Source organism: Hordeum vulgare, chromosome 4H (genome assembly GCF_904849725.1).
Source record: "Hordeum vulgare subsp. vulgare chromosome 4H, MorexV3_pseudomolecules_assembly, whole genome shotgun sequence".
Taxonomy (NCBI): domain Eukaryota; kingdom Viridiplantae; phylum Streptophyta; class Magnoliopsida; order Poales; family Poaceae; genus Hordeum; species Hordeum vulgare.
The window spans coordinates 553,653,986-553,680,179 of NC_058521.1; the positions used below are offsets into that span (position 1 = coordinate 553,653,986).

The 26,194-nt window shown below is 41.9% G+C and overlaps 2 protein-coding genes across 4 annotated transcripts; both read left to right on the plus strand.

Annotated features, from left to right (window-relative positions):
* The first annotated feature begins 2,661 nt into the window (after positions 1–2,661).
* On the plus strand, positions 2,662–6,822 carry LOC123449471 (putative ribosomal large subunit pseudouridine synthase SVR1, chloroplastic). 3 transcript variants are annotated; one of them, XM_045126708.1, is made up of 10 exons: positions 2,662–3,227; positions 3,310–3,389; positions 3,653–3,753; positions 3,903–3,969; positions 4,121–4,214; positions 4,299–4,347; positions 4,656–4,806; positions 5,131–5,187; positions 5,880–5,935; positions 6,371–6,822. In XM_045126708.1, exons 1-10 carry the CDS (start codon positions 2,729–2,731, stop codon positions 6,429–6,431), a joined length of 1,215 nt encoding a protein of 404 aa, XP_044982643.1. In that variant the 5' UTR covers positions 2,662–2,728; the 3' UTR covers positions 6,432–6,822. The 3 variants fall into 3 exon arrangements, with proteins under 3 accessions (XP_044982643.1, XP_044982641.1, XP_044982642.1); XM_045126706.1 differs by having other exon boundaries at positions 4,121–4,347; XM_045126707.1 differs by lacking the exon at positions 6,371–6,822 and having other exon boundaries at positions 4,121–4,347; positions 5,880–5,939.
* A 2,763-nt stretch (positions 6,823–9,585) lies between these two features.
* Positions 9,586–14,694, plus strand: LOC123449472. Its single transcript, XM_045126709.1, has 10 exons — positions 9,586–10,120; positions 10,233–10,310; positions 10,390–10,952; positions 11,689–12,279; positions 12,365–12,519; positions 12,943–13,148; positions 13,234–13,367; positions 13,443–13,744; positions 13,838–13,941; positions 14,190–14,694. Exons 1-10 carry the CDS (start codon positions 9,853–9,855, stop codon positions 14,258–14,260), a joined length of 2,472 nt encoding a protein of 823 aa, XP_044982644.1. The 5' UTR covers positions 9,586–9,852; the 3' UTR covers positions 14,261–14,694.
* Positions 14,695–26,194: the final 11,500 nt, after the last annotated feature.

Genomic DNA, 26,194 nt, shown 5'->3' on the forward strand with positions numbered 1-26,194 from the left:
GAGGAGTCTCTCGGGTCATGTCTACATAGTTCTCGAACCCGCAGGGTCTGCACACTTAAGGTTCGACGTTGTTTTATGAGTATTAGAGTTATATGTGTGGTTACCGAATGTTGTTCGGAGTCCCGGATGAGATCACGGACGTCACGAGGGTTTCCGGAATGGTCCGGAAACGAAGATTGATATATAGGATGACCTCATTTGATTATCGGAAGGTTTTCGGAGTTACCGGGAATGTACCGGGAATGACGAATGGGTTCCGGGAGTTCACCGGGGGGGGGGGGGCAACCCACCCCGGGGAAGCCCATAGGCCATGGGGGTGGCGCACCAGCCCTTAGTGGGCTGGTGGGACAGCCCAAAAGGGCCCTATGCGCCATACAAAGGAAAATCAAAGAGAAAGAAAAAAAAGGGAGGTGGGAAGGAAGGGAAGGACTCCCACCCACCAAACCAAGTCCAACTCGGTTTTGGGGGGGGGGGGAACCTTCCCCCCTTGGACTCGGCCGACCCCCTTGGGGCTCCTTGAGCCCCAAGGCAAGGTCCCCTCCCTCCCACCTATATATACGGAGGTATTGGGGCTGATTTGAGACGACTTTTCCACAGCAGCCCGACCACATACCTCCACAGTTTTTCCTCTAGATCGCGTTTCTGCGGAGCTCGGGCGGAGCCCTGCTGAGACAAGGTCATCACCAACCTCCGGAGCGCCGTCACGCTGCCTGAGAACTCTTCTACCTCTCCGTCTCTCTTGTTGGATCAAGAAGGCCGAGATCATCGTCGAGCTGTACGTGTGCTGAACGCGGATGTGCCGTCCGTTCGGTACTAGATCGTGGGACTGATCGCGGGATTGTTTGCGGGGCGGATCGAGGGACGTGAGGACGTTCCACTACATCAACCGCGTTCACTAAGGCTTCTGCTGTACGGTCTACAAGGGTACGTAGATCACTCATCCCCTCTCGTAGATGGACATCACCATGACAGGTCTTCGTGCGCGTAGAAGTTTTTTGTTTCCCATGCGACGTTCCCCAACATTTATATTCGGACGGAAGTACACATGTTGCTTGGGAGTTAAGTAAACTTGAAGTTACTTAAGGGCCAAGTTATTACATAGTTTCCTTGAGAGTCAAGGAAGTACATGGTTGCTTGAGGACTAAGTAACCTATCTAAGAATTAACTTAATCTATTCTTAACACTTTGCACCACTTTAAGTGTTTGTAAATACGGAGTATAACATTTTAAATTTCACAGAATTCGTAAAAAAGAAAACGATACCAACGGTGATATGCCATGTTTTTGAAAGTAGCACTACTTTCATTTCAACTAACGAGACACACGGGCATCGCAAAATCTAATTTTGACCATAAATTAGAGTAACCAAATACGAGTTACATGTGATACAAATTATATTATTAAATTCATATTAAAAATTAACTTTTCAATGATATAATGTTTAAATCACAAATATATACATTATTGATTATTTCAAGGTTAAAGTTGGATTCTGGATGCGTGTACATCATGTTCATGGTAATGGAGGCAAGATGCTAGCTTCTGTTTTGCACATGAATATCATTTTTATTCACCGAATTTATGCATTCTCCGTGTGTCAGGAGAATATGAGTTCTTATGGGGACGGACCCAAATACAAATAAGTGAAATTTGTTCATATGTTAAAGGAAAGAAAATACAAATCTTGATAGTTCATACGACAAATGCCTCCAGTCACATGATTTGCCTCCACTCAAAAGAAACCCGACCATCTCTTTTGCATCGATTTTGCAATAACCTAAACTAACGTAATATTGTATATGTGTGGTTTTTCTTGAAAATGGTGACAATGGTTTTAAAAAATGCATTCTATTTTGATGCTTTGTTTACTAAATTTTAAGTTTATACCTTCTTCTCATTAGATTTAGCAATTACTTACACATTTTTTAACAAAGTTAGCGCGGCAATTCGCAGGAAAAGAGTCATCCTCACTACTCATGCCTAGTTTTATTTCAATGAAGAAGACACCCGTGTAGAGAACTCCAAGAAAATTTTAAATCACCCTACTTATGATCCAAAATAGTTTGCAACAATAAGTTAATGAAGTATAATAAATCTCATATATTTTTATTTTTATGATCATATTGTCAATCTCAGGAAGGCTTTCTCGGGGAGAAAGCTGGTTGGGGAACTGCTAAACGACAATTATAATATTCATATTTTACATAAACAAATATCATTTAATCATATCATCAACAATTCTCGCAACAACGCGCGGGGAATTGTCTGGTTTTGCATATTTGTAGGATGCAAATCTGCGGTGGGATGGTTAGAAGGATATTGGTGTCCTCCGTTCATCAAAGTTGAAGTCTAAGACTTGACATTGTTGTTCGCATTTTTCTATATTTATTCTAGTCCTTGTAACGATGTACGAGACGTTTCTGTCAACTATAAATATGTTTATGACGATTTCATCAATCTGAAGATGATGTATCAGCTCGTCTTTTCGAAGGTGCTCATATGATGTACATGCGCACATCTTGGATTGCACTGTGTTTAAAGAAACATACAATACGCGCTTTCGACAATTTTTTAGATTTTAACACACCGTATTCCAAATTTGAGGGTTTTTCCCACCGTTGCACGATAAAAACGCAGCACCGTCTCGCTGTCTCGGTTTCCCGGCCCAGCACCGCGAGCGCGGGGGATATCCGATAACCCCTCTCCCCTTCCTCACGCTCACTCCCCCATGGCCCTCGCCACCGCCGCGGCCGCCGCGGCCATCTCCATCCACCCATTCCTCAGCCGCCCGGCCAGCGTCCTCCGGTTCGGCCGCCGCGTCCCACCCCTCCTCCTCCTCCGCGCCTCCTCCTCCTCGGACTTCAACATCACCTTCGCGGAGCCCGCGCCCGCCCCGTCCAAGGCCTCGCCCGGCGGCCCGTCCGCGCAGCCGCTGGTCCCGTGGATTGCGCGCGGGGCCGACGGCAAGCCCTGCCTCCACACCTCGCCGCCGCCGGACGTCATCCAGGCCGTCGCGGCCGCGGAGGCGGAGGCCAAGCGGGCCGCCAAGAGGGGCCAGAGGCAGGGCCCAGCCGATGACGCCCCCGTCGCCAGCGTCAGGGTCAAGGAGAAGAAGGCCGCCCCGACCGCGCCGCCCAAGTTCTCCAAGGCGGCCAGGAGGTTCTACAACGATAATATCAAGGAGCACGAGCCGCAGCGTCTCGCCAAGGTCCTCGCCGCCGCAGGAGGTAGTCGTCCTATCGTGCAGGGTTTTACTTAACCGCGCTTAGCTGAATTGCATCGTAGCGCTGACTGAGTGGCTCTTCCTAGTGGCCTCAAGAAGGACCAGCGAGGAGCTCATTTTCCAAGGGAAGGTGACTGTCAATGGTTCTGTCTGCACTGCTCCCCAGGTATGGAGTTTCAACCTGAAGCTCTAGTTCATCTCAATAAATATTTTAGCCCCACATTTATCTGGTGTCAGTCTCACGACAGTTATCTAGTTCCGGCAAAAAATAGCTGGTTAAGTTTAGCAGATTCTGGCACGATAGTTTTCTAGTTTCGGCAAAAAATAGCTGGTCAAGTTTAGCTAGATTCTGGCATTGTACCACTGTATGGAATTTCAAATGTTTTCGTTTTGGCTGCATCTCGTTCATAACCAGTTTTTCTTATGTAGACCAAAGTCGACATCTCAAAGGATTCTATCTACGTTAACGGGAATCGCATTTCCAAGAAGTTACCACCAAAGCTCTATTTTGCTGTGAATAAGCCAAAAGGGTTTGTACCTTTTCTTCCATAGTATTGCAAGTCTGCAGATCAGTAAACGGTTGCATTTTGTATTCCAGCAAAAAAAAATTGAGTAAGAGAAAAATGAGCCATCAGTCCAGCTGTGTGATACCCTAAATGTTATTTCTGATGTCCTACAGGTATATTTGCTCATCCGGTGAAGAGAAGTCTGTTATCTCCTTACTGGATGACTACTTGAAAGGCTGGGTATGTTCTATAATTGGTCTTCTCATAAAATAGACATTATGCTGTTACTAATGAAACATCATCGTGTTCATGGTTTGCTGCATCTTCTATCTATCGATTCTACATTTTTATGTTTTCTCAACCTCGTATATCTTTCTATCAACATGTGCAGAACAAACTTCAGCCAGGAGTACCAAAACCCCGCTTGTTTACTGTGGGTCGTCTTGATGTTGCCACAACTGGTTTGATAATAGTTACAAATGATGGTAATTTTGTCGTACTTGCTAGAGAATATTTAGGAATCAGCAGTTTGGCCATCCAAGGTGTAAAGTTAATTGCTCTCCTTTCAGGTGAATTTGCCCAGAAAGTCTCACACCCTTCGTCAAACATAACAAAGGAGTAAGTTCGATCTCCTCTCTATCCTTTGTAGACTGTGGTCCTGCAATGCAGAACTAAATTGTAATCTATACTTGAAATACTGTATATGCATTCAAAATTTCATAGAAGACAAATTCGGATGTTGGTACTACCATCATGTAGCCATCATTGCAATAAATGTGGAGAAGTACCATTGAAATGACATTAGTTTTAACTAAAACATTCTTCTCTAGGAAACTGTTCAAAGAAATGTGCTCAAACATGGTAAATGGACAATGAATAATACACAAAGAACAAAAATATAATTTTGCATTTGTTCAATATTGCAGATATGTAGTAACTATAGATGGAGCAGTGCACAAGAAACACCTTGTAGCTATCAGCGGAGGAACAGTAATTGATGGCGTTAAGGTTGTACCTGATTTAGTAGAGCCACTGGATACACAAGCTGATACAAAAAGGATGCGACTTAAAATAGTGGTAATTGTCCTTTATACATGCTCCATTTTATTGTATTTGATGTCTGTTTTTTACTTTCTTTAACTTCTGCATATGGTACACAACTATGTATAAATAGGTATTCTGATTTGTTCAGTACAGCAAAGAATATATCCTAGCAATATTGTTCAGTCTTTTGTATGTTTATTATGCCAGGTTGATTGTGCAAATCCATTGTGTTCTGGTATCAATTATCCCGTCACTTGCACATATGCTTGACTAAATCAATTTTACATATATCCAAAGGCATCATATTATGTTAATCTACTCACTGGCATTGATATTGTCGAGTTCTATTTCTGGCAGGTTCATGAAGGAAGAAACCATGAAGTTCGTGAACTTGTGCAGAATGCAGGACTAAAGGTTGTTTTGCGTGATAAATATATCGTTATCAGAGTTTTTTTAATATTTTATTGGTACATAGCTTAGTATTTTTTGTTCTACAACAAACGAGTAGGTAAATGTGATGTTCAGGAGAGTAAACATATGTCAGCTTGCGCTTGGATGGCGAGGCTTTGAGGTGGAACGGCATTAATGAAGGAGGGCACATGCTGTGGCAGGAATAATTCTAGAATAGCTAGTCAAAGGAACGAGTGGTTGTCCACAGTAGGACTTTAGGGTCTAGGAGACTTCTCTTAATTCATCTTTGCTTCATTCGATCCAGTAGGCTGTGTTCCTTTTATGGATATTACCCCTGATCAGATGGCTTAAGAGCTAAGCAATGCAAGCATAGAAGTATGAGATTTATCACATAACAACAAAAGATAATAGGTTCATAGTCAAAAAAGAAAGATAACAGGCGGCGAGTTATAGTAGCGCACCATCTTGAAGCAGACATAGTTCTAAAGTTCAATCGACAGCAAGATCTTGTTTTGTCATTTCTGTTTCGTACTGCTGTAGAAGACAGTTGACCCTGTTTGTAATGGAAAACAGGCCGAAAAACCATACAGAAGTCAGTTAATTAGAGGAAAAGTGTGTAGAAGCCCTGCAATTATGCTTATTTGTGGTATATAACTGTTGTGAAAGCAGCTGATTTTTATCCCTGTATTTGACAGGTCTACGCTTTGAAACGTGTTCGGATAGGCCGGTTCCGCCTCCCATCAGACCTGGGGTAATGTTGTTTAGTACATTAGTACATGTTCAGCATATACTTCCTTTTTCCAGAGTTTCAAAAGGTTTTTTCAAGTTTTTCTTTTGCACCTCTAAAAACATCTGAAACAGCATTGCAGCTGGTGCAAATGGTAAAATCAAATACGTCGGGAATAAATCATATTTTAAGAAAGATCAACTTGGAAAGGCTCGTGTATCAAAAGGATCATGTTTGTCAAATCTGGCATGCCAACAGTACAACTATTGTACCACCAAAAGCAATTCAATGGAGTTAATTGACTCAAGTGATAAATCATGGTCTAGGGGCATGAGTTTTTATTGTGCCCAACAAGTATTATTTTTTTGACAATTTGTGTTTGACAAATTGTTTTTGTTCACAATGAAGTCGGTAACAGAACACTGGATATTAACCCTTTGTTGGATGTTACGTGTACAGAATTGGGAAGATGGTTGAACTTAAAGAAGCTGACATCAAGGCACTAGATGGCAACAGCTAGTAGAGTGCACGTCTGAGTTCATGGGCTCTGTTTCTGACAGCGGTGTGGGCGGATGAATATAACATATACCTCGTCCGGCGTAAGGCATGACTACTCCGCGCTTGAAAGGCCTGCGATTATGCCATCATAGATGTGAAATAGGGGCCTGACGGTCAGGTTCAACAGGCATGCCTTTCATTCGAAGAACACGGGGGCTGCTTCGCTGAAGAACACGGCAGTGTTTGCTGGAGTTTTGGGATATGTTCAGCTAGGCTAGCTAGCAGAGTTGTTGATAGTGTAGGCTCTTATGCGTATCAACTGATTTATCTGTGAAATGTAAATGCTCTTAGTCGAGTGATGAACTGGTCCAAACAGTTCCAACAGTTTTGCAACTTACCAGTTACCACTTGTATGCCTGCTCTAAATTTTTTTTTTGAATTCCTGATAATTCTTGACAGATCTCATTTTAATGACCTTATCATCAAGATACATTGCATGTTTGTAGGGGTAAAATATACTACTTCCTCCGATCCATATTAGTCGTTAATTTACAATTCAACGATATGAATTGGAGGGAATAGTTTGTTTATCAGTAAACAAAAACCAACATATTTATTAAATCAAGTAATAACGGGATTATTTTTTAGTCTAAACACACTGTATTTATTAATCAACAATGGGTAATACAAGAAAGAGTTGAGGGATTCATAAGCCAACAATAGCAGCCAAAACCCAACCCGAAAATGTGTCTAGCAAGGCTATGTGCCTCGAGATTTGTTTCTTGCCCTTCAAAAATGGAAGGGCAATGCTGCAACTGTGATGTTGTCTCCTTGATCTCCTTAACGATCCTGGCATAAATTACCGCCTCTTCCTTGTTTGATATCATTCACGACGCCTTGACAGTCCGACACAACTTCAACATGAGGTAACGATAGATCTTTTGCGAGGGCCAACGCCTTCTGGCATGCTAATGCTTCAAGTCTAACCAGACATGTAATACCTGAACATCTGATAGATGAGGCGCCTAGATAGATACGAGAGGAGTCCCTACAGACGGCGTTGTAGGTTCCTTCACTCGACGCCCAAGATACAACACCGTCCACTATACCTGGCCAAAATTCATGTCGAGCCTAAAAAAGCCCTCGGTACAAAACTCAGGCTCAGTCTCGTCCCGACCCGACCGTCGGGCCTAGCTTTTGGGCCCAAGCCCGAAGAAGCATGGTCTGGCCTGGCCCGATATAGGCGCAAAAACTGGTTTCCCTAGGCCTGAGCCCGGCCTGACCCGACATTCAGGCTTGATTCTCAGGCCCAGTCCCGTCCCAGGGGCAAGCCCGTGCCCGACCCAGGAATTTCGGGCCGGGCCAGGTTTCCCATGGATAGGTCTACCGTCCACCCTTATTTTGGCTATTCCTTGCGCCGGTGAGATCCATCTAGTGTGAGGTTTCAGAGCTGCAGAACGAGTAGCCACATCAGATGTTTTTGGCTTGCAATCGTTCAGTTCCTTTATATACCTCATCACAAAACTATGTGTTGCAAAAAGGCTCCAAAAAAATTGCACATGGATAGCCTATCGTGCATATATCAGACCACACATAGAGTAATAAGAACCAACACAAAAACACCATGCTGGAGTGCATTCATTAGTGAGAAGAACCATCTTTTTGCAGCTGGTTCTCTTACTCTGTTCATCACCTCCACAAGATCAGTGTCGTGTCGTGCCCACACATAGTGACCAACATCACGCTGGAGCAATGAGTGTTGCCAGGTGTCATTAGAACCACAGATACCACAACTTTGTACTGTTAGACATGTGCTATAGTGGTGCATGAGATCAGTAGTCGGCAATGATTGTTGCGATAGCATACATATAAAAACTTTGATCTTGGATGGTACATTGATCTTCCAAATCATAATCCATGACTTTATTTCTACATCAGAGTTTGAGGTGTCGGGGCAACCCTCTAACCAAGCTTTTTGTCTAAGTTTAGTGCAGACGAGCATATGATATGTCGACCGAACGTTGAAGACTCCAATCTTCTCATGTACCCAAGCCCAAAAGTCATAAATCTGCTCAGTGCAAAGATGGATTGATAGAATGGCTTATGCGTTGGTAGGTAGGAAAACCTCGACAAGCAAAGTTAGGTCCGAGTCTGCATTGTCTGTTATTAGATCGCTCACTCGTTGCAGAGGATTAGTAACCCGACTCATAATCGATCACATACTGCTAGGCCGCGGGATCCAGTTGTGCTGCCAAAGATCTATCTCGATTGCTCAAAATTTTGTTGAGGGGTAAAGCCAAGTCCCATTCATCACAATCCACAATTTATGAGATACAATTTGGGTCATGGGGTTGGCCAAACTAGATATGACGTCCCTGCCCAAGGGTAAGGGAAAACTTAGCTAGACTATGTGCTTCACCGTTAACATCACGACCTACGAAAATGAAAGAACAACTTAGAGTACTATAATTAATCTTAATTTCTCTAATGATAGCACCAAACGATCTTTGAAACCTTTGTTGATATCTGAAATGACTTGCTTGGTGTGTGAAGATATGACAAAGTTTTGCACATGAAGATCTTTAGCTAGGGTGAAAGCTTCCCGATAGGCGATGGCCTCAAGTGTTGCGGGATCCTCCACCCCGACTATGAACAACGCCGATCTGCCTATAGAGCATCCTCGCCTTGCTCGTACTCCCGCGTCCACATGGATCTTCATAAAATCCTCCGATAGAGCCTTTGTACATCTTTAAATGATCGCATGCTGATCATGCGCTACCTGAGACTGAGATGACTGTTTTTTGCTTGATTGTATCAAGCTCCTCGATGAACCTCTTCGCGAACATGAAGGTCACCTAGGGACTCCGAAAGACCCCCTCATGGATAGCCTTGCCATGCGCAGACCAAATCGACCATAGAGTGAGTGAAGAGAAGCACCGTCTTTTTTTAGAAGGAAGAGAAGCACTATTGATCAAATGAACATTTTGTTAACTTGAATTCTTGATTGATCCAAACGGGACACACCAAGAAGGGAAGGAAACAAAGAGAGATGGCTGGGCCCAGCCGTTTTGTTGTTTGGGCCGGGAGCTGGGCTGTGCTGGGCCCTGTGCTAGTTGGCAACGAGGGGGAAGAAGATTAGTTTAAGCCATGGCATGGATCATCGTCGTCTCCGGCTCAGTCAGATCTGCCTGCCCCGCTCGACGCCGAGGGACCACCCACGACTCCACCAGCAGGACGCAGCTCTTCCTCTTCCTCTTCCTCTTCGTCCCCTCCCACCACCTCCCGAGATCCCCGCCCACCGACCCGCGCCGACGCGCGGGGGCCCGGCGGGCTCGGAGCGCCCGAGGCGGCCCTCGCTCTGCCGTGCGGAGTCGAGCCAGGACGCCCGCCAGGGCCATTCCGCGCCTCCCCCCCCCTGCTCGCGCGGCTGACGGCGAGCGGCCATGAATTTCCTCTACCGAGCCGCGCAGCCCGAGCTGCCGCGGATCCCCGAGCAGCCCAAGACCCTGGAGGGCCTCATCGCCGACGACCCGTTCCGCGTCTCCGCGTCCGCCGAGGAGGACGGAACTGCCAGCAACGGAGCCGGAGAGATCGGCGGGGACGCTGCTGCTTCCCCGCCGGCTGCCACCTCCCCAGATTCCAAAAGTTCGGCTCCGCCCGGAAAGCACAGCGATGTTTCCCAGGACGAAGGGTGGATCGCAATTCCCAACAGTTGGTGCCCCTTTCCCCTTGCTTGGCTCTCTCCTCGTCGCATTGCAGATTTCAGTACTGCAACATTTCTCCTTGGCCCGGTAGCTTACTGATTTACAATTTACTTCCGCAGAGGAGCTTCCTGAGGATTGGAGTGAGGTTTCAGACATGCTGCAGCTGCGGCCTTTGGATCGCCCCTTCCTTTTTCCCGGTAAAGTTACTTGGCTTCTACCTTACCTGCTGCTTGTACCTGGTTTTTGTTTTGGTGTCTGAATTAGTTCGGTTATCAGGCGAGCAGGTTCATATACTGGCGTGCCTATCAGCCTCTAAGCAAGATATGACCTCCATATCTCCGTTTAGAATTGCTGCCGTGATGTCTAAGAACGGAAATTCGCCGCTGCACCCCACAAATAAATCTAGCCCTGTCAGTGAGAATGGGGATACAAATGGAACAGCCGGAGAAAATAGTTCTCTTGGTGTTGAGGACAACATGGAGAGTGTTGAACTTGACGAGAAAGCATCTCCTTCAGAGCAAGATATCGTGGAGACTGAATCTCTCCTTCGGATGGAAGATCGCAAACAGCAAATAGAAACCGTGCTGCAACAATTCAAAAGATCCAACTTTTTTGTCCGAATTGCGGAGTCAGATGAACCTCTCTGGTCCAAGAAAAGAGTAGCTGCAACTAAGTCGGCAGATGAACAATCATATTCAGATAGCCAGGGAAATAATAGAGTTTCAAGGAGTACTGCTTACAATACCATCTCTGATAAAGGGGTTTTTGATGGTAGCACATCTGGAGGAGTCGCTCGTGACACTGTAAGGTGCTATGCTCTGCAAAATGGAGACATCGTGGTATGTTTCAAGCGATCCGTCTATTTACTTGCCGGTTTACATTATACACTAGATTTTCTTTTTTTGCATTGATTAACTTTGGGAAGTTTATGGACTATGCATAAATAGTTGACCAATGATATATGATGTGTGTGTTAAAAAAAGCATACCATCAAATTTGTATTTGAAAGGGGTTTCCAATGGTATAATTTTTATAGCATGTCTCTCATAGATATTATTGATTTTATTGATAATCAAAGTAAATCTCGAAATACATATTAGACCCTATATATCCAGATGGAGGGAGCACTATAATTTTAGTTCCACAGCCATCTACTTGATGCCTGGAGACTGGTCTGAAATCTGCTACCTTACTGCATCACTTTTGGCAAATTGATAACTGCCCTGAATACATTGCTTCTCTTCATTTAGTGCACCTTTATATCCGTCACGGTGGTAAGTAGGGTCCTGTAAAGTTTGGAGTTATGTCTCACCATCTTTGGTGAAACCAGCTAATACGCTTTAAGCAAATTCATGTAAATCCTTTGCACAACTACTGCAGTTATCTGTATACTAATCATGTTTGTTATTAGTTTATTAGACACACATGTTTATTTTAATTTTAAGGAAAGCAACTTCACAAAGAAGTTGATGGCGCTACCATGCAGTTAGGTTTCATTCATGTACTTTTGTGTGATTCTGGGTTGCTTTTGTTTGTGCTGATTAATCACTCATATTCTCTGTTGGAAGGATGCAGGTTGTTTTGCAAGTCAATGTTGGTGTTAGCAATATGGTCGATCCAGTGCTTGAAGTTCTTCAATTTGAGAAGTGTACATCAAGCAATTATATGCGTGAGAATCTTGTAAACGGACTTCCTAATGGTTATGAGGATCCTTGTCAGGAGCTACTTAGCTGGTTGCTCCCATTAGATCGCACATTACCTCCTCCTCGTTCTTTATCACCTCCTACTCTCACTCCCAGTATATCACACAAGCAATCTTATTCTGCTTCCGGGTCTCAAATATTTTCATTAAGTCATTTCAGAAGCTATTCAATGCCTTCATCCTCCTTTCCCCAGCTTCCCAACATAAGATCACCTCCAATATCTGAAAATCAAGAATTTGTTCCTGAAAAGCCTGCAAAAACACCTGATGTTATAAATGATGGGCAACTTTCCTTTAGAGGAGTTCCTTTGGAGCCTGAACGGTATTCTGTACGCTGTGGTCTAGAAGGTGTATATCTACCAGGGAAAAGATGGTCAAGAAAAGTTGAAATAATTCAACCAATTGAAGTTCATTCTTTTTCTGCCAAATGTACTGCAGAAAATCTTCTTTGTGTCTTAATAAAGGTTACTATGAACATCCAAATCCTTCATTTTTCTCATAGTTTCTGAAGAAACTTTCAAAACTAATGTTTATATCTTCAATTCTCAGAACATTGCTCCACAGCATGTGCAAGACATAGTTGTATTCATAGATGCAATTACTGTTGTGTTTGAGGAGGCATCCAAAGGAGGTTCTCCTTTATCTCTACCAATTGCCAGTATTGAGGTCGGACATGGTCACAGTTTACCAAATCTGTCACTCAGGTATATGCAAATTTTCTCATGGATGCTTCCAAAGACCCACAATTGCGGCTTAAAGTTTAAGCATGACGTGGTTTCTGCAATAAACTGATTCCCCTTTGGATTTGCAGACTCCAGTACTTTGACCTTGCCTTTTTCTTAGCAAAGAAATTATTGCAACATGTTGCAATGTTATCGCTGTTATCCCTCTTTCTCTTAGTTTTCAGTTTTGGCTTGAACAAGTTTGTTTTGTATAACATGCAGTAGTGTCTGGTCTCCTTAATACTGGATTGGGCCAAACCTTACTTTCACATGATTCTATTTAGTTATTTATGCAAGCAATAAGCATGGGAAGATGTATCGCATTACATACACTACCTTGGTTTGAAGTTTCTGCCAAAGACCGACAGTTTCCATGTATCTTAAGTATTACTTGTTTCCTTCCAGGCGGGGTGAGGAGCACTCATTCATTTTGAAGCCAGCAATTATGTCCTCCAGGGACCGGAGGATCAACACTGATGTACCTCTGACTTTGTCACTCCCAAAGATGAGTGGAGCTGCCACAAATACTTCCACGCCTAGGGTCAGCGAGCTTAGCGGTGGTCTTACTGATCAGTATGCTGTACTTATATCATATCGCTGCAATTATACAGGTGAACTGTTGGAAAAATACAACATGTGCTTGAGAATGAGTGTAGGTTGATAATTCTGACTAACAGCCCTTCTTATCCTCTGTAGAATCAAAACTTTTCTTCAAGCAAGCCACAAGCTGGCAACCCTGTGCAGCTAGTGATCTTATGATCTCTGTGTCTTCTGAACTCTCATTACGAAATCCTAGCCCGAGTGCTCGAGTTCCTCAACTCCCCGTGCAGGTTATTTCGATGCTTCTTTAGGTCTTGCTGCATTTTCCATGCGCCACACTGATAGTGTTAATTGTTGTTTTTCAGGTCTTAACCCTTGAAGCTACTAATATGACTTCAGAAAACCTCACATTAACTGTTCTTGCTCCAGAAGCATCTGGCTCTTCTTCAGTTGTATCATTGAACTCAGCTCCAACCACACCAGATGGTTCTTATGATAATCTTAATGAGCATATGAGAAGATCTGGCTTGGGAAAACATGGAACTGGTTTTCGGAGACTGAATTCAGTCGTTGCTGGATCTCCAAAAGAAAGTGACAATGGAGGAAATAGAATGAGCACTTCAGCGGGCTGTACTCATTTGTGGTTGCAGAGTGCAGTTCCCCTAGGGTATGGCTATCCATCCTTGCATTTTTCCTTCTGTTAAGAGTTACAGCTTGGTATGTCAGTATGCTGAAGAATTGCATTTGTTGTGGTTAACAGGTGTGTGCCTGCACGGTCAAGCACCACTGTCAAGCTCGAGCTTCTCCCATTAACAGATGGGATCATTACACTAGATACATTGCAAATAACAATAAAGGAGAAAGGTAAAATTTTCATGAAAAAAGTGAAGTAGAGATCATTAACTTATCAGTTAGATATAGTGCGTACCCCAGGAGCAGAACTTGTTATTGCTACTGTTTACTACCTGTCATAGTCCTAATCCACCAGATTTGTCAGATTAAAAGCTTGCATTGCAGAATAAATTTTAAGATAGTGTTTCTATAGAGCGACCAAACCTCAAGTACATCCTGTCTTTGGCTGCTAATTCAGGCCATGTTTCTTTGCACCACAGGTCTTACGTACATACCAGAGCACTCCTTGGAGATACACGCATCGTCTGCCATCTCAGCAGGAAGGTCATAGTAGGAATTAGCAGAGTATTAATTACTCTTATGTCTTCTGTGGTTGAACCTCTGCGTGGAGTGCGAGTCCAAGTGTGCAACTGCTAATTTGAATTGGATGTTGGACATGGCAGCTCATATGGCAGGATCCAGGAGCGGAGGCAGCCAGATACCTGTAATGCTGTTTCTGCCGCGATGATCTCCGCATCAACTGGATAAACTGAGACCAATGCTTTGTGTTATCCAGATTCTCATATATGCATTTATACGCGGAGCGCTGAGCGATTGGGTAGGCTTGTCGAAAAACCTGTAATGTTGTGTTGCATAGTTTTGATATCATTTTTGTGGTTTTCCATTCTTTTGGGTTACATGTAAAACCTGGCACTTGGCCTTGTGTTAGTTGGCGGGAGTATGTATCATGTGATGTACTATCGAAAAAAATGAGAAATTTTCGCATCTTCGGTTTCACATTTATTTTTTATTGGTATTTTAGGTGGGCTGACCTTGGCTGCTGACATATCATATATGCTTGTTCTAAATACAGATCCTAATAAAATTCGTGCTAAAGTTCATAACGCCCGACTAAAATGTAAGTGTAGACCACATGAATATTGTTGGATACCTTTTGCTGACATTCTAGATGGAGTCTCACAATGTTAAAACAAATTACAGGTAAACTAAGTGAAAAAACAAAACAAGCAAGCAACCCAGAATGCCCTATGCGCACCCAAGAAATATGGCAAAAATTTGCCACGACACCATTATTTTGTCAGCACAAGAACTAAGAGAAGGGGCCACACATCAAGAGAAGTTCTAGGGTGTGTTTGGTAGCCACTAAGAGAAGAGGCCACACATCAAGAGAAGTTCTAGGGTGTGTTTGGTAGCCTGCACGGAGGGTGCATGAGCCCAAAAATTTCCTTCCCGACCCACTTTTCGTTGTTTCACAGAATGTATGAGCTGAGGAGAGCATAGCTCAACCGATGCAAAAAGGGCCTCAACTATGCTGAGCCCAGCACCCCCGCGGAGGCAAGCCGAGGAGAGTATAGTCGAGTTCGACCCACCTCGCTCTTCCCTCGCCCCGCCTCGCCCGAGCACCGCCGCTCCCCGACCGCCTCGCCCTCGCCCTCCCGCGCCCCTCCCGAGCCCCGGCGGCCTCGCCCTCGCCCTCGCCCCGCCGCGCCGCGCCTCTCCCAAGCCCCGACGGCCTTGCCCTCGCCCCGCCGCGCCACACCTCTCCTGAGCCCCGGCGGCCTTGCCCCCGCCGCTCCCCGGTCGCCTCGCCCTCACCGCGCCACGCAGTGCCCTCCCGAGCCCCGGTGGCCTCGCCCTCGCCCCGTCGGGCCTCGCCCCTCCCGAGCCCCGCCGGTGCCCTGCAGGCCCTCCTCTTCCTCCTACCGAGCCCCAACGGCGGCCTCGCCCGCACCGCGCCCCTCCCGAGCCCCGGCGGCGGCCTTGCAGTGCACCTCTTCCTCATATCACACATATCCTACCAAACACAGTCTCATCCAAACATGTCTCAACACATACATGACCACCAAATAACTGAAGATGTATGTATTCATCATGTCTATACTTAGCATGCATCAAGAGGGAACAACTATGCTCGGGTGAGAACTTCTGCCAAACACACCTCTAGTTTGTAAATGCAATGTACTGCAACAATATATGTGTGTATTCTTTTTGCCATTGCGCTATTCTTGTTTTCAATCTAGTTTGCCTATCAGAAAGTTCCCTCTTACTCTAGCTTAATTGAGATCAACAAAAGGGGTAACACGTGTGTGTAAATTTTCAGAACAAAATACGTTGAAATCAGGGTTGTGCAAAAGAGACAAATCTGGTGCTTTTCGAAACTTGATACTATCCATTCCCCCATGTCATAAATTTATCTTTTTTGTACAAGTCACATTTCAATGTTTTTCATCCCGAAATTGTACACACATATACATATATCCTTGTTTACTTACACAATTTTTTTCAGATTTTTTTGAAACCAAAAAATTTAATTTTTGATTTGTTTTAAAAAAGGCCTCCATGGAGGCCGAGAGCCAAACGTTTGTTCTCTGAGTATTACCGAATATTATCTTTGGAGGCCAAGCTCCATGTAGCTCGGTTTTGAAAATTTTGAATTCCATCATTTTTTGTATTTTCCATGTTTAAAAAAAAAAATCTGAAAAACACATATGTGCAAATTTTCAGGGCAAAATACGTTGAAATGGGGGTTGTGCAGAAGAGACAAATATGGTGCTTTTTGAAACTTGATACTATTCATTCTCCCATGTCATAAATTTGTCTTTTTTGTACAAGTCGCATTTCAATGTTTTGATCCCGAAATTTTACACACATACACATAACATGCTTATTTAATTGCACAATTGTTTACAGTTTTCTTAAACTAAAAAGTTTAAATTTTGATTTGTTTTTTTAAAAAGGCCTCAATGGAGGCCGAAAGCCAAACGTTTGTTCTCTAATTATACCGAATATTTTCTTTGGAGGCCGAGCTCCATGGAGCTCGGTTTGAAAATTTTGAATTTCATCAAGTTTTATGTTTTCTATGTTTCAAGAAAATCTAAAAAAGAAACACAGATATACATGAAGGCATAACACACGTATGCGTAAATTATGAGAGCAAAATACGTTAAAATGGGGGTTGTGCAATAGAGACAAATCTGGGCCTTTTTAAACTTGATACTATTCATTCTCTCATGCCATAAATTTGTTTTTTTTGTACAAGTCGCATTTTAATGTTTTTCATCCCGAAATTTTACACACATACAGATAACATCCTTGTTTACTTGCAATTTTTTTCAGATTTATTTGAAACCAAAAGGTTTAAATTTTGATTTGTTTTCAAAAAAGCCTCCATGGAGGCCGAGAGCCGAAGGTCCGTTCTCTGATTTTACCGAATATTGTCTTTGGAGGCCGAGCTCGATGGAGCTCGGTTTTGAAAATTTTGAATTTCATCGAATTTTGTATTTTCTATGTTTCAAAAAAAAAATCTGAAAAACACAGATATACATGAAGGCATAACACACATGTGTGTAAATTTTTAGGGTAAAATACGTTGAAATGGGGGTTGTGCAAAAGAGACAAATCTGAAGCTTTTTAAAATTTGATACTATTCATCACTAGTAGAAAATACGGCTTTCGTCCGGAGCATTAGTCTCAGTCTGGTTTTAGACCGGGACTAATGTGACCACTAGTCTCGGTTCCAACAGCGAGGCTTTAGACCCGGTTCATTTATGACCTCTAGTCCCGATTAGTGTTACCAACTGGGACTAAAGGTGTTGTTGCAGGGTTGCGTCAGAGCTGGACCCCTGCAATCCCCTTTAGTCCCAGTTGGTGCTACCAACCGGACTAGTTGTCCATCTCTAGTTCCGGTTTGTATCACCAACCGAGACTAAAGATGTCGCTATATATAGTGCTTCGTCGAGCCCGAACACAAGAGCTCTCCTTTCTCTATTTTCTCCTTTCTCTATTCTTGTCTTCCCCTTGCTCGAGATCATCCTCCATTTTTGCCAAGATTTGTCAAGATTTGAGGCACCCCCGTTTATCCAAGTGTTCACAAAGGTTAGCAACTTTGTCCTTTCATTTCTCATTGCTAGATTAGTTCGTCCAATGCTCTATAAGTATAGTGATTTGTGGGTTTTAGTTTGGGAGTAATTATTTGGGAGTTTATTTCATTTATATGCAATATGAGCTCAAATTAACTTCTTAGTTTGCATATGTGTTGATGTGGTTTACTTAGGCCTTACCGTCCCCGTCCTGACAACCGTCGATCGCCCGCACCGTCCTGTCAACGACACCACCTTGGTGAGCCTCTTGTTCTTATCATTTTTATAAAAAAACTTATTTGTATGATTTAAATAGTTACTTGTATAATTTTCTTACTTGAACGATTTTTTCTTATACATAGTGCCATGGTTTTGATATCCATGTCCGCCGGCCCTCGTCCGGTTTATGATTCAAATGTGGTATATTCTCTTTTATAACCATTTGTTGCATTTTGTGTTTATGACAGTTATGCCCATTAAGTTGACATAGATGTGTTTATCTAGAAGGTATGTGAACCCGAAATTGTAATCGACCCTCTTGTCGAGAAGTTAAATTTAGTTGAAAAAGAAAACGAGTATCTGAAAGAAAAATTTAAAAGAATTGAAGAAGAGAAGATGAAATTGGAGTTGTATGTTGCTAATGTCGTTGATGATCACAAGATCAAGATGAATGCAATGCGCTTGAAGATTATAAAGATTAGAAGATATGTCATTAATAAAGAGGCTTGGTATCATTATGCTGTTGGATCAATTATTACCTTAGTTTCGGTTTTAATTGCAATTGTTGTTGCATTTAAATGCTTTAGCTAGATAGTTTTATGTTGTTTATGAGAATAAATGTGTATGAATTTTATGTATGAACTTGTATTAATTTGGTCCTTTCGGTGTTGTGTAATGAAGATGAGTCGACAATGGATGTACGATGACCGATGCTCTCCCCGGTTCATTAATGGCGTGGATAGTTTTCTGCATGCGGCTGAGGCAAACAAGCAGAATAGTTTTATGTATTGCTCATGCGGTGTCTGTAAGAATGATAGGAATTACTCTAGCTCAAAAGTCATTCACGTCCACCTGTTTACGTACGATTTCATGTTCGGTTATAACTGTTGGACCAAGCATGGAGAAAGAGGGGTTATAATGGAAGAGAATGAAGAAGAAGAGGATGATGACAACTATCCCGGGTTTCCTGAATATGATGGTATTACAATGGGGGAAGAGAATGAAGAAGAAGAAGAAGCTGAAGAAGAGGCATCAAATGAGCCTGCTGATGATCTTGGTCGGGCCATTGCCGATGCAAAGAGAAACTGCGAAAGTGAAAAGGAGAAGTTGAAGTTGCAGCGCATGTTAGAGGATAAAAAAAACGTTGTACCCAAATTGCGAAGATGACAAGAAAAATATAGGTACCACAGTGGGATTGCTGCAATGGAAGGCAGATAATGGTGTATTTGACAAGGGATTTGAAAAGTTGCTGAAAATAGTGAAGAAGAAGCTTCCAAAGGATAACGAATTGCCTGATAGTACGTACCAAGCAAAGAAGGTTCTCTTTCCTCTAGGATTAGAGGTGCAGAAGATACATGCGTGCCCTAATGACTCCATCCTCTACCGCGGTGAGGACTAGAATGCATGCCCGGTATGTGGTGCATTGCGGTATAAGATCAGACGAGATGACCCTAATGATGTTGAGGGCCAGCACCCCAGGAAGAGGGTTCCTACCAAGGTGATGTGGTATGCTCCTATAATACCACAGTTGAAATGTCTGTTCAGAAACAAAGAGCATGCCAAGTTGTTGTGATGGCACAAAGAAGACCGTAAGAAAGACGAGGTGTTGAGAGTACCTGCTGATGAGTCACAGTGGAGAAAAATCAAGAGAAATAGGCCAGTTTGCAGATGATGCAAGGAACTTATGATTTGGTTTAAGTGCATATGGCATTAATCCTTTTGGGGAGCAGAGCAGCAATCATACCACCTGACATGTGACTCCATGTATCTATAACGTTCCTCCTTGGTTATGCATGAAGTGGAAGTTCATTATGATGCTAGTGCTCATCCAAGGCCCTAAGCAACCCGACAATGACATTGATGTGAACCTAAGGCCATTAATTGAAGAACTTTTACAGTTGTGGGTATAAAAGATGTACATGTGTGGGATGAGCACAAACAGGAGGAATTTGACCTACGAGCGTTGGTGTTTGTAACCATCAATGATTGGCCTGCTCTTAATAACCTTTCATGATAGACCAACAAGGGATACAATGCATGCACATACTATTTAGGTGAGTCCGGGAGTATATATTTGGATAAATGTAAGAAGAATGTGTACCTGGGACATCGTCGATTTCTTTCGATCAAGCATCTCTTAAGAAAGAAATGCAAGCATTTCAAAGGTGAGGCAGACCATGAGAAGAAGCGTGACCACCATACTAGTAATCATATACTTGATATGGTCAAGGATTTAAAAGTAATCTTTGGAAAGGGTCCTTGCAGACAATCTGTTCCGAATGACGCGGACGGGCACACACCCATGTGGAAAAAGAAATCTATATTTTGGGACCTACCCTATTGAAAAGTCCTAGAGGACCGCTTTGCAATCGAAGTAATGCACGCGACGAAAATATTTGCCTGACCCTTCTAGGCTTCTTGGGCGTGTATGGGAAGATAAAAGATACACCGGAGGCACGGGAGGACCAGTAACGTATGCACGGAAAAGACGGCATGCATCCAAAGCAGTATCAAGGTCCTGCCAGTTACTCTCTTACCAAAGAAGGGAAGGAAATCTTCTTTGAATGCCTGCTCAGTATGAAGGTCTCGTCTTGCTTCTCATCGAATATAAAGGGAATAATAAATATGGGAGAGAAAAAAAAATCCAAAACCTAAAGTCTCATGAGTGCCACGTGATTATGACACAATTGCTTCCGGTTGTTGAGGGGGCTGATACATCTCCAACATATCTATAATTTTTTATTGTTCCATGCTATTATATTATCTGTTTTGGATGTTTTATATGCATTAATATACTATTTTATATTTTTTTGGGACACACCTATTAATCTAGAGCCTAGTGCTTGTTTATGTTTTTCCATGTTTTTGAGTATTGCAGATAAGGAATATTAAACAGAGTCCAAGCGAAAAAAAATCTCTGGAAAGATTTTTCTTGGACCAGAAGAAACCTCCCACACTTGGAGAAGGGGGCAGGAGACCTGCCGGGAGACGACAAGCCTGCACGGCGCGCCCTAGGGGGGGGGAGGTGCCTCCTGGCTTGTGGGCCCCCTGCAGGCCTCCTAACCCTAATCTTCGTCCTATAAGTTCCCAAATATTCCCCCAATACGAGAACGAGACAAAAAAAATACTTTTTCGCCGCCGAGAGCCTCCGTTCCCGTAAGATCCAATCAGGGAGTCTTTTCTGGTAATCTGCGGGAGGGGGAATTGATCACGGAGGGCATCTACATCAACTCCATTCCCCTCCGATGATGCGTGAGTAGTTCACCACTAACCTACTGGTCCATAGCTAGTATCTAGATGGCCTCTTCTCTCTCTTTGTTCTTCAATACCATGTTCTTCATGATCTTTATGGAGATCTATATGATATCATACTCTTTTGTGGTGTGTTTGTCGAGATCCCACGAATTGTGGGTTTATATTCAGATTATCTATGAATATTATTCGAATCCCCTGTGAATTCTTCTATGCATGATTTCATATCTTAGCAAGTCTCTTCGAGTTATTGGTTTGGTTTGGCCAACTAGATTGGTAATTCTTGCAAAGGGAGAAGTGCTTAGTTTTGGGTCAATCTTGCGGTGTCCTCACCCAGTGACAAAGTAGGGGTAGCGAGGCACGTATTGCATTGTTGCCATCGAGGATAAAAAGATGGGGTTTTCATAAATTTTCTTGAGTTTATCCCTCTACATCATGTCATCTTACCTAATGCGTTACTCTGTTCTTCATGAACTTAATACTCTAGATGCACACAGGAGTCGGTCAATGTGTGGAATAATAGTAGTAGATGCAGAATCATTTCGGTCTACTTGACACGGACGTGATTCCTACATGCATAATCATTGCCTTGGATATCTTCATAGTTATTCGCTTTTCTATCAATTGCTCGACAGCAATTTATTCACCCACCGTATTATTTTCCTTCATGAGAGAAGCCTCTAGTGAAACCTATGGCCCCCAGGTCTGTTTTCCATATTATACTTTTAGATCTATAAACCAAAAATACCAAAAATATATTGCTGCCATTTATTTACTTTTGTTTTACTTTTAGTTCTAGCAATCTTTTATATCTATCTCTATCAGATCTCATCCTTGCAAATAACTGTGAAGCGATTGACAACCCCTTTTTAGCGTTGGGTGCAAGTGTTTGATTGTTTGTGTAGGTGCCAAGATTGGGGCCTTGCTTGTTTCTCCCACTGGATTGATACCTTGGTTCTCAACAAACTTAGAGAAATACTTATCTACTTTTCCGCATCACCCTTTCCACTTCAAGGGAAAACCAACGCAAGCTCAAGAAGTAGCAAAAAGGATTTCTGGCGCCGTTGCCGAGGAGGATACATAGCAAGATCAAACCTACCAAGTACCAATCACAAACTCATCTATTGCATTTACATTATTTGCCTCTCGTTTTCCTCTCCCCCACTTCACCAATTTGCCGTTTTATTCGTCTTTTTCTCGCTGGATCTCTTTTTGTCTACTTGTGTTACCATGTGCCTTCTATTTGCTTGCATCTTTGCTTGCTAAAAATCTGTTGATATGGATCCTCGTCCACTTGCTAATCTTTTCAAGATACCCAATTATGATGAACCAATTGCTAGTGAGTTGAGTGTACTTGATTATCTCCATGAAGTTTTGCTTGAGATTCGTGGATCTAAAAATTGTGATGAAGTGATTCACGATGTTTCCTTGAATGAAAAGCATGATTGCAATGATATTGTTATAAATTCTTTTAATATCAGTTGTGCTAATGATATGCAAACACACAAGCTTGGGGCTGCTATAATTGATGAGTTTGCCATGACCATTACTTATTGCAATGCTCATGATTGGGGTGATAATGCTTCTTATGATCTTGTTAATTTATTTAATACTGTTAATGAATATGATATAGAAAGTGGGTTTGGAAGAGTTTCAACTTTAGGTAAAAAGAATCCCACATATTTGGAGAGTGTTCAATCTTATGATTTTTTTGATAAAAGTGGGTTTGGAGAGGTCATGACTTTAGTTAATGTTAATCCCACTACCTTGGAAGATTGTAAGACTTTTATGCATGTGGGTCATGAAAATAATGCTTTATGTGATAGCTATATTGTTGAATTTATTCATGATGCTACTAAAAATTACTATGAGAGAGGAACATATGCTTTTACATATTGCAACAATATCAAGTTTCTTCTCTATGTGTTGGAAATTTTGAAGTTATACTTGTTTCCCTTCCTATGCTAATTGATTCTTGTTCCCATAATTTGTTTGCTCACAAAATACCTATGCATAGGAATTGGGTTAGACTTAAATATGCTTGCCATGTGATTCATGATGGTTTCTTTATGAGTTATTTACCTTTACGCGAGCATCATTGAAATTGTTATGCCTAGCTAGGGGCGTTAAACAATAACGCTTGTTGGGAGGCCACCCAATTTTATTTTTATTCTTTCCTTTTTTGATTATGTTTTTGAGTTCTGCACACATTATTACCTCTGTAATAATTGTGTTTTCTTTGTTTAAATTAGTGTTTGAGCCAAGTAAGACCTTTGGGATGGTCTATGGTGTTTGCAAGTTGATTTTGCTGAAAAACAGAAACTTTTTCTCTCAGTCCAGGAATTTTGTAAATTCACTGGAACGTGATTTCGATCTGAAATTTTTACACAAGATTTATATAAAAATTCCCCTGATTGTCCTAAGTTTTCAGAAGTTTTGGAGTTACAGAAGTATTCTAAGTTTATAGATTGCTACAGACTGTTCTGTTTTTGACAGGTTCTGTTTTCTTTGTGTTGTTTGCTTATTTTGATGAATCTATGGGTTGTATCGGGGGGTATGACCATGGAGAAGTTGGAATACAGAAAATATTAAACCAATATAAATAAAGAAATAGTTCACAACAGTACCTAAAGTGGTGATTTATTTTTCTTATACTAACAGATCTCATGAGTTTTCTGTTGAGTTCTGTGTTGTGATGTTTTCAAGTTTTAGGTAAAGATTTGATGGACTATGGAATAAGGAGTGGAAAGAGCCTAAGCTTGGGGATGCCCAAGGTACGCCAAGCCATATTCAAGGATACCAAAAAGCCTAAGCTTGGGGATGCCCCATAAGGCATCCTCTCTTTCATCTTCAATCAATCGGTAAATTTACTTGAGGCTATATTTTTATTCACCACATGATATGTGTTTTTCTTGGAGCATCCTGTATGATACGAGTCTTTAATTTTAAGTTTTCCACAATCATCCTTTCTGCACACATCTTTTGAGAGAGACACACTGAATCGTGAATTTATTAGAATACTATATGTGCTTCACTTATATCTTTTAAGCTAGGCAATTTTGCTCTAGTGCTTCACTTATATATTTTTAGAGCACGGTGGTGTTTTATTTTATAGATATTACTAAACTCTCGTACCTCACTTATATTATTTTGGGAGTCTTTAAACAACATGGTAATTGGTTTAGGTTATGAATTTAGTCCTAATAAAATAGGCATCCAAGAGGGATATAATAAAAACTTTCATATTAAGTGCATTGAATACGATGAGAAGTTTGATTCCTTGCATATAGTTTTGAGATATGAAGATGGTAATATGAGAGTCATGCTAGTAATTAATTGTGAATTGGAAGAAATACTTGTGTTAAAGCTTGTGGTTCCCGTAGCATGCATGTATGGTGAACCGTTAAGCGGTGAAGTCGGAGCATGATATGTTTAATGATTGTCAACCTTTGTGTGGAGGTCGGGATCGCGCGATGGTTAAATCCTACCAACACTTCCCCTAGGAGCATGCGTCTAATACTTTTCTTCGATAATTAATAGGCTTTTGCAATAAGTATGTGAGTTATTTATGACTAATGTTGATTTCATGGATTATACGCACTCTCACCCTTCCACCTTTGCTAGCCTCTAGTACCACACAACTTTCGCCGGTACACTAAACCCACCTTCCTCAAAACAGCCACCATATACTTTCCTCAAAACAGCCACATATCTACCTATTATGACATTTTCATAGCCATTCCAAGATGTATTTCCATGCAACACCACTGTCCCGTTTTTTTATGATACGCACCATCACTTCCATATTGCTTATAGAGTCATATTTTGTTCTAGATATCGAGTTGTATCTTTGAGTTGTAAGTAAATAAAAGTGTGATGATTTGCATTATTAGAGCATTGTCCCATGTGAGAAAAGGCTGATGGAAGCTATGATCCCCCACAAGTTGGGATGAGTCTTCAGACTTTACAAAAAATAAAAGAGGCCAGCGAAGCCCATAAAAAAATAAAAGAGGCCAAAGATCCCCACCAAAAAAAGAGAAAAAAATGAGAGAAAGAGAGAAGGGACAATGCTACTATATTTTTCCACACTTGTGCTTCAAAGTAGCACCATGTTCTTCATAGAGAGTCTCCTATTTTGTCACTTTCATATAACTAGTGGAATTTCATCTTTTGCACAACCACTTAGTTTTCTTTTTGAGCTTTCATACACTTGTAGCTCTAGTGCATTTGTTGCATGGCAATCCCTACTCACTCACATTGATATCTATTTATGGGCATCTCCATAGCCCGTTGATACGCCTAGTTGATGTGATACTATCTTCTTCGGATTTTTTTCTTGCAACCTCCACTATATTCTATTTCACCGATAGTGCTATATCCATGGCTCACGCTCATGTATTGCGTAAGAGCTGAAAAGGTTTGAGAACATAAAAAGTGTGATACAATTGTTTGACTTTCATCGGGGTTGTGCATGATTTAGATACTTTGTGTGGGGAAGATGGAGCATAGCGAGGCCATATGATTTTGTAGGGATAACTTTCTAAGGCCACGCTATTTCAAAAGGACACAGTTGCCTTATTAGTATGCTTGAAGTATTATTGTTTTTATGTCAATATTAGACTTTTGTTTTGAATTTTATGGATCTAAATATTCATGCCACAAGAAAGAATAGTGCATGGATAAATATTTTAGGTAGCATTCACATCAAAAATTCTGTTTTTATCATTTACCTACTCGAGGACGAGCAGGAATTAAGCTTGGGGATGCTTGATACATCTCCAACGTATCTATAATTTTTAATTGTTCCATGCTATTATATTATCTGTTTTGGATGTTTTATATGCATTAATATGCTATTTTCTGTTATTTTTGGGACTAACATATTGATCTAGAGCCTAGTGCTAGTTTGTGTTTTTCCATGTTTTTGAGTATTG

Bases quoted from the DNA above. Each gene is read 5' to 3' on its own strand.
- LOC123449471 (XM_045126706.1), top strand. From the start codon at position 2,729: ATGGCCCTCGCCACCGCCGCGGCCGCCGCGGCCATCTCCATCCACCCA. The intron at 3,754-3,902 runs GTTTGTACCTTT...GATGTCCTACAG, and splicing joins GCTGTGAATAAGCCAAAAGG to GTATATTTGCTCATCCGGTG. The intron at 3,970-4,120 runs GTATGTTCTATA...CAACATGTGCAG, and splicing joins ATGACTACTTGAAAGGCTGG to AACAAACTTCAGCCAGGAGT.
- LOC123449472 (XM_045126709.1), top strand. From the start codon at position 9,853: ATGAATTTCCTCTACCGAGCCGCGCAGCCCGAGCTGCCGCGGATCCCC. The intron at 10,953-11,688 runs GTATGTTTCAAG...GGAAGGATGCAG, and splicing joins TGCAAAATGGAGACATCGTG to GTTGTTTTGCAAGTCAATGT. The intron at 13,368-13,442 runs GTTATTTCGATG...GTTGTTTTTCAG, and splicing joins TTCCTCAACTCCCCGTGCAG to GTCTTAACCCTTGAAGCTAC.